This window comes from Danio rerio, chromosome 8, assembly GCF_049306965.1.
Source record: "Danio rerio strain Tuebingen ecotype United States chromosome 8, GRCz12tu, whole genome shotgun sequence".
NCBI lineage: Eukaryota > Metazoa > Chordata > Actinopteri > Cypriniformes > Danionidae > Danio > Danio rerio.
Genome location: NC_133183.1, coordinates 49781940 through 49789842, shown reverse-complemented (window position 1 = coordinate 49789842; position 7903 = coordinate 49781940). Strand labels below are relative to the sequence as shown.

General features: G+C 32.2%; 1 protein-coding gene across 1 annotated transcript in view; it reads right to left on the bottom strand.

The window, feature by feature from the left end:
* Positions 1–2696: 2696 nt before the first annotated feature.
* Positions 2697–7903, bottom strand: part of olfml2a (olfactomedin-like 2A) — a 61165-nt gene continuing 55958 nt past the window's right edge. Inside the window, exons 6-8 of the mRNA NM_001126472.1 lie at positions 7419–7667; positions 5771–5956; positions 2697–3301 (exon numbers count right to left, since the gene is read on the bottom strand). Of these exons, the coding sequence (NP_001119944.1) occupies positions 2697–3301; positions 5771–5956; positions 7419–7667 (1040 nt within the window). The remainder of the gene's footprint in view (positions 3302–5770; positions 5957–7418; positions 7668–7903) is intronic.

The window sequence follows — 7903 nt, the reverse complement described above, 5'->3', positions numbered from 1 at the left end:
TGCTGGCTTATGTCAGGTATATTGACTCCACTGGCATAGTTGAGGATTTTTTATTTTGTGAAGAACGTAAGGAACGAATGACTGGAAGTGATATTTTGCTTTAAATACATTTTTTACCCATTTTTCCATATTCAAATATTACGGTGGGTCTTGAAATTGAACTACTTGCCTAGGTCCGTCCCGGAATAAAAAAGGTTGGGAACCCCTATGCTAGAGTGTAAAACAATATCTGTTAACTGAGATCATGATTCACAAGTGTTTTCCCATACATTGATGCATTTAAATTGTAATAACAGAAAAACTGTTTTCTAGCTCAATAACTCAATCCAGACAAAAAAATCGATATTCAAACTACCAAAAAAGTCACTCTCTCAATCAATAGACTGTTCCTAAATTAAAAAGTAGCAGAAGTAAAGATCAAGATCCTAATATGCCATTATTCACAAGCATAAACAGAAAAAAAGTTGTGCTTCATAAAATGCTTTTTTTTTTTTTAGACTAAAAGTGGCAATAAATCTAAATTCACTGTATAGTCTGACTTTGGAGTTTTTTTGCCACTATGTAAAACATGTCTTCAATCATATATTGCAACTTTTAAAAAAATGTGAGACATCTGAAGATGGGGAGTTGTGTGTCAGGTGAAAGTGATTTACTGTATCTGTGCAATTTATGGTTGCAAACTGTATAGTAATGTACATTGCTAACAGAAATACCATACAGCACAACGTTTTGTTGTGCATTAGAAAACAAGCACAGCTAGTGGTTTTAGAGTACATTTATTTGCACTTTTTTTACACAAAATTTGACATAAATGCAACATACAAAACTCTGTAACTCATCCAGGAGTATCCACTTATGCTAAATGACTATATTATTAAATATCTGGGGGTTGCAAATTTGAGGTTTATAAAAGGATTATTGTACTTATTCTCGAAATTATTTACAAAATGATTTTTTTGTTTTTGTTTTACAAAAATGAATAGCTGAAATAAGGAAATGTACAGTTTAAGTCAGAATGATTAGCCCCCCTTTTATTTTTTATTTATTTAAAAAAATATATATATATATTCCTAAATGATGTTTAACAGAGCAAGGAACTTTTCACAGTATATCTGATAATATTTTTTCTTCTGAAGAAAGTCTTATTTGTTTTATTTCGGCTAGAATAAAACCAGTTTTTAATTTTTTTAAAAACCCATTTTAAGGTCAAAATTATTTGCCCTTTAAGCTATATGTTTTTATGATAGTCTACAGAACAAACCATTGCTATACAACAACTCCAATTACCCTAACCTACCTATTTAACCTAATTAACCCAGTTAAGCCTTTAAATGTCACCTTAAGCTGTATAGAAGTGTGTTGAAAATTAACAAGTAAAATATTATTTACTGTCATCATAGCAAAGATAAAATAAATCAGTTATTAGAGATGAGTTATTAAAACTATTATGTTTAGAAATGTGTTGAAAAAATATTACCTCAGTTAAACAGAAAATAGGGAAAAAAATAAACAGGGGGCTAATAATTCAGGGGGCTAATCATTCTGATTTTAACTTTACATAACATTTAAAAATCCCATTCTCCCAAAAACAGTGGGAATACTGTTGAATGATATTAATACATTTTCTTATTTGCAATTCTTAAATGTAAGAATAAAAACATTCTTCATAAAGCTGTGTAGACTCATTAAGGGTAGGCTTTATGTTCTTTTAAGATCTTTAACTGTACCCTTGTTTACATAAGTGATGCTTTGGGAACTATAAGCATAAACATAAGACATGCAAGTCCTCCAATTCCTTTTTAAAGGTAAAAAAATATGTCCAGCACTCAAAAAAAAAAAAAAAAAAGATGTTTTGTTGCTTGTTGAAACTAATTATTTAAAATGAGTTTAAACAACACAATTCTCAATATTTTTAAGGGTACAGATTAACTATTTTATGTTTAATCCACTTAAATTTGTAAAAGGGTCATTCCTGGCATTCCTTAATATTTCAGCTTGAGCAAACTCATTTTTAAAAGTGTATTGATTATATATCTTTAAATAGCCTACATAATTAGGCACAATTTAAACTTTCAAATAATTATATTTTTCTACCTCAGGCGTTAAAGCCTTTGTATTATTTTCTGTTTTATTCTTATTTGGACACCTATTATTCTCAACCCCGTAACAGACAAAACTGAGTTGTTAATAATAGTATTTAACAAAGCTTTTGCTATAAAACCCACATTTACCTATTGCTTATATGTCCCTCAAATCAGTTTAGTGCCTAAAATATAACATTTTTGATACGTTTTAGATTTATATGTGATTTAAGTATTCTGTGGTCTCTTAAAACCAATGTTTTTCTTTGTTAGTTTTTTTTTATTCATTACAATGTACAAAGTAAATCAATGAAAAATGCTTTTAAAATGTAATTTTAGTCAACAACAACTTAAAAAAATACGGGGGACTGAAATATTACCGAATGCCAGGAATGACCCAAAAACGATTAAGTTAACTTAATCAATTTGTGTTGGAACAGCATGAAGGAATTGTCTGGAACCCAGTATTTTTTACAGTGAATCCTTGACTTAGTTTTACACCTCATATAAATCAAAGGACAAAAAAAATATTAATAATAAAAAAAAAATGGTGCACTTTGTTATTCTCCAGACGCAATTAAAAAAAAAAAAAAAAGAATATGCAAACCTACATGTTCACTGGCCAACAAAGTGAATATTGTAAGTCAGCTGATGGCCATTGTCCCACGCATACAGCACTTTATCTTTGGGATTGTAGTCCACTTGGGTCACAAATGCATACTCATTTGTGAAAGGCAAACGCGGTGTGGCCTCGGTGTTCGTGTGCGTATCGTAGGCGTACAAAACCTCGCCTTCTTTCTGATTGTAGACGTCAATGGCATACAGGACGCCGCACACGATGAAGCAGTTTCCGTAGGAGTTGCGCTTCAGTCCAGTCCTCCATGTTGTCTCCTTCTTTATGGAAAGGTCACTCGGGTCCAGCTTGCTGATGACGATGACTTCGTGTTGAGAGTAGTCGTAATCCAGCGCTGGGTAAATCACCCAGAGTCCGCTCTCGTCCACAGCAAAATCGATGTCTGAGTGACCTCGCCATTTCCAAGGCGTCGTATCCTCGTAGACGGCATCGTGAAGCTGGGTCCAAGCTGCCACGTAGCGCATGCGCAGGTCATATTTGATGATGTTTTTGGTGAAGGCTCTGTTGTAGTAGAAGGCTCCATTGTAGACCACGTGGCCGGTTCCGATCCAGTTGTAGGGAAGTTTGTAGAGGTTACTCCAGCGACCTGTTATTGATGAGATATTCTGATTATAGTTTATGATTCAATTTGATATGCTTTATTATGCCACTCATTTCTACTGAGCTGTACAAAAAATGCAGTTTTCATCTGGTTTCCAGTTGAAATATCTAAAAAAACAACATTCATTTAAGAAGACCTACTATGCCCCCTTTTTATAATATGTAAGTCTCAGATGTCCCTAGAGTGTGTATGTGAAGTTTCCGCTCAAAATACCCCACAAATAATGTTTGAAAACTGGCTTTGATCCAAATTGTGGCATTTTGGCAACTGATGCTTTAAATTCAAATGAGATTCTGTTTTTATTTTTTAAAGAGGGTGGAGCTACAAACTCTGTAAACTGTGAAAAGAAGTGCCTCAGAAAAAAGCATTGTATGGAGATTACAGTGTTCATTTGTGGATCCTAAAACTCCACATTTATAATGCGTCTTATTTGCCGACATTAACTTCAGCAGGTGTAAACTCTAATGGCGGATGCTTCTCACTCAGGGCTATTATGTTATTATGCTAATTATGGAGAGATTGAAGGATTTCTACCTTCCTACCTTCCAGCATGGATCAACTTTTATCCGTTTCTCATCATCCTGTTTCCCATAACTTTTATTAAATATGATTATTTGATTATTTAAATGAGTATTTAACTTTGAAATGATTTTAACTAATGAATAAGTTAACATGCTTTATGTAAAAGTGTTCAGTGCATTTGCCTGTCTCTTTGTAACTATATTCAAGAGCCACCAAACTAGGTCAGAGGTCACGGAGATATTATAACTGCCTGAATGTAGATCATACCGGTTTTTAACCAGTTTTGATAAAGATGGCAGAGAATACACTCAGGCTTGGGTAAGAAACAGATAGTACTTTAAGTGTGTGTGTGTTCTATTTGATTGTTGACCCGTTTCACAGGTCTGGGGGTCAGCTTTAAACAGTCTATTGGATGTCTGACATTAATATGCTTAAGATATTGTTCAGAATTGTACGCACACCAGGGAGAACATGCAAACTCCTCACAGAGAAACGCCAACTGAGCCGAGGTTCGAACCAGCAACCTTCTTGCTGTGAGGCGACAGCACTTCCTACTGCGCCACTGCCTCGCCTCTTCAGTAAACTTTATTTATTTATTTATTTATTTGAACCTCTGACTCCGGCTCTTTTTCATCTGACAGCCTGGTTATTCTTTGGGTTAAAACTGTAAATAATCACTACAAGATCATAACTAATGGGTCATAACTAACTAACTCGTTGCTTTCCTTCTCTAATGACACGCACAAATGGAGAATGTTAAAGTGTTTCATTAGACTGTTTTTATCAAGTGTGATTATAAAAAATATAATTAATACATTTTTACCATTAGAGGCTGGTTATATTCACACAATGTTGTGTTTAAACCTCTTATAAAAGTGATTTTTGCATAATAGGTCCCCTTTAAGTCAGTTGTTTTCCATAAAACAAGCAAAATAATCTTGTTTTTGCTTTGAAATAAGATTATTTAGCTAATCGTAAATCAATATGGCTCTTGTCTTAGAGAAAATATGAATGTATACATGTTTATACCCATGTCATACACATGTTTTTGACAACCAAAACTACAATGGTGGATTACAGGACCATAAATATTCTGGTGTACAGTTCTTCTTTACAAAGTGATCACTGACTACTGGACTGTGATGTTACATTTCTTCACCTTTTAATTATAAGGTTCTATCTGCGTTCTGAATGATTTTGAGATAATGAGCTTTAAAGTTTTTGCATTCCATAGCAAACAGTATGTGTGCAACATTTGTTTTTTAAATAAAAAGTCTTAAAATGTAAACAACTTATTTAAAAAAATGCAATAATGTAAATAAGTTGTCAATTAATAAGTATATTTCAATAACTCACTTTTGACAAAAATGTCAGATAGAACCTTATCATTCTAAGTTGACGATTTGTGATATTATACTGTGAAATTTAATCCATCCAAGTTATTCCACTGAAAAAAAAAAAGTGATTTGGTAGTCTTCATGTTTTGTCAATCAGTTAGGAGTGCATCCTTCTCTGATGACATTAATTCGATGGCTTCAGACACAATATTCTTAACCACACCCTTCTTAATGTTAGTTTGCTATGAGGGATTGATGTGCAAATCGAAAGCCATGGCCCCATACTCAGTATTCTATTGCAATTGGAAGTCAATCAATACATCAATATACAAAAATAATAGACTGAACAACTTGTTTTTCTTGGATTTTAAATGTACCCTTGAATGATGTAGGTCTTGATATATGTATAGATATCTGTTTTTAATAGTTTTCCTCATGGTTTCTTTATGATTTGATTGACAAATTTAAGCCATTTGAAGGCTAATTGTGCAGTGAAATTTTGGTGTTTCAGTGTGTCCTAAACTGGTTTGCACAATGAGGGAAAATAAGTGCTGAACTACCATGCAATGATAAAATGACTTGATTTTTTATTTACCTTGTTTGAAATTCTCCAGGTTGCGAAACTCTACTAGGTTATTGCCATAGTAGTAGTTTGTGACATAGATCTTGTTGTCTTTGGCCATTGGGTCTTTCATCCAGGCTCCTTCATTGCGCCCGTAACTGTGATGCTTCTCTGGCATCTCTACTGAAGCCAGTGTCCCCTCACAGTCTGGAGATTTACCTACAGAAAAAAAAAAATATATATTACTTTACATATTAAATGTACAAACCTATGTAAAAAATGTTTTTTTCCAGTTTAATTTTTTTTTACATAATGCTAGTATTTGATTGATTGATTGATTGATTGATTGACTGACTGACTGACTGACTGATTGATTGATTGATTGAACACAGTATTTTGATGGTCTATTTGAGTATTAGTAGACTGTCTGCTTAATATCTGGTGATACTGCTCCTTCAACAGACATTTAACTGACTATAAGAAACTTTGTAAGTACATATCAATTTACCTAACCCCAAACTAACAGTCTACTTATAATCTAATGAGAAATAGTTGGCATCTAAAATCTGAAATATTTTGGTACAATTAAAAATATCTTTATTAAACCTTAAAAAAGTTAATATAAATATTATTCAAATATTATTGGTAATGTTATTTATTTATTTTTTTATCAAGGCAGAATTATCAGCTTTATTACTCCAGCATTCAGTAATATTTTGTCACTCTAAATATGCTTCTCAACAAACATTATTGTTTTTATAATTACCGTAAAAACTGTGCTGCTTAATATTTATCTTCAAGATTGTTTGATTAAAAGGAAGTTTAAAATTACAGTATTTAATTTTTTTTTTTAAACAATTCTTAAAAATTATTTTAATTTATAAATTTTTTAGGGTTGTGTTGACCATTCTGCATTAGTTCTATTTTCACATTAAACCCTAAATATTAATATTATACAATTCACAATAGGTTTTATTAGTTAGTTAATAGATGTTATTTAATATATTTACTAACATGAACTAATAATGAACAGTATTTGTATAACATTTATTATTCATAGCTAAACATTTACTAATTATTATGAAAATAAAACTCATACTTAAGTAAATGAGTTAAAAAAACGAACAATGAACAGCTTTATTTTCATGAATTAATGTTAGCAAGGATCAATAAATACTGTAACAAATCTAAAATTCATTATTTCTGTCAGTAACATTAACTAAGAGTAACTAATACGACATAATTTAAGGTTTTACCCTATTTGCATACATATTTTTATTATTAATAATGTATTATTATTGAATATGAATACTATAGAAATGTATATGTAATAAAAATATGTGCATAAACATAAACTAATAATGAACAGTATTTTTACAACATTTATTAATCATAGCTAAACATTTACTAATACATTATTAAAATTGTGAGCTAACAAATGAACAATGAACAGCTTTATTTACAATAGTTATTGTTAGCAACAATGAAAATACTGTAATCTAATATTCATTCTTTATTTTAGTAAATAAATACATGAACTAACATTAACTAACACAACCTTATGATAAAAAGGTTTCCCTATTTACATACATATTATTTTATTATTGAAAATGTATTATTATTGAATATTAATATTATAGAAATGAATATATAATTAAAACGTAGACAGAATAATTCAAACCTGCTTTGTGCAAGTGTGTTTTTCCTCCAGTGCCTATTGGTTTCACTGGTCCTGGAGTTGACTGTGTTGAGTTCATGACGGGCACTTCGCTGGTGGTTGCTAGTGTTGTGCTTGTTGTTGTGACAGCCACAAGCGTAGTGGTGGTTGTTATTGGCAGCACAGTCGACGATATTTCAGAGGTTTCCAAAACTAGCTCGGAGCCCTTTTTGTCCTCAGCCTGGTGGCCAGTGTGGGTCTTGGCTTGGTTTTCTGAAAACAGAGAAAGAGGGTTTGAAAGGCAGATCACGACTCTTGGCCTAAAGCTTCACCCCAAGCATTCGAGATTCCTCACATCAAAGAATTATTAATGGGATGTTGCGCTCGGAGAAACTTCCTGCATTGTAACCCAGTCTCTGCCTGCAATGCTTGGATTCAAAATTCCTACGCTTGAGCCCATTTCATCTCATGCCATGTACAACAGATCTCCGTAAGACAATGTCAGTGGA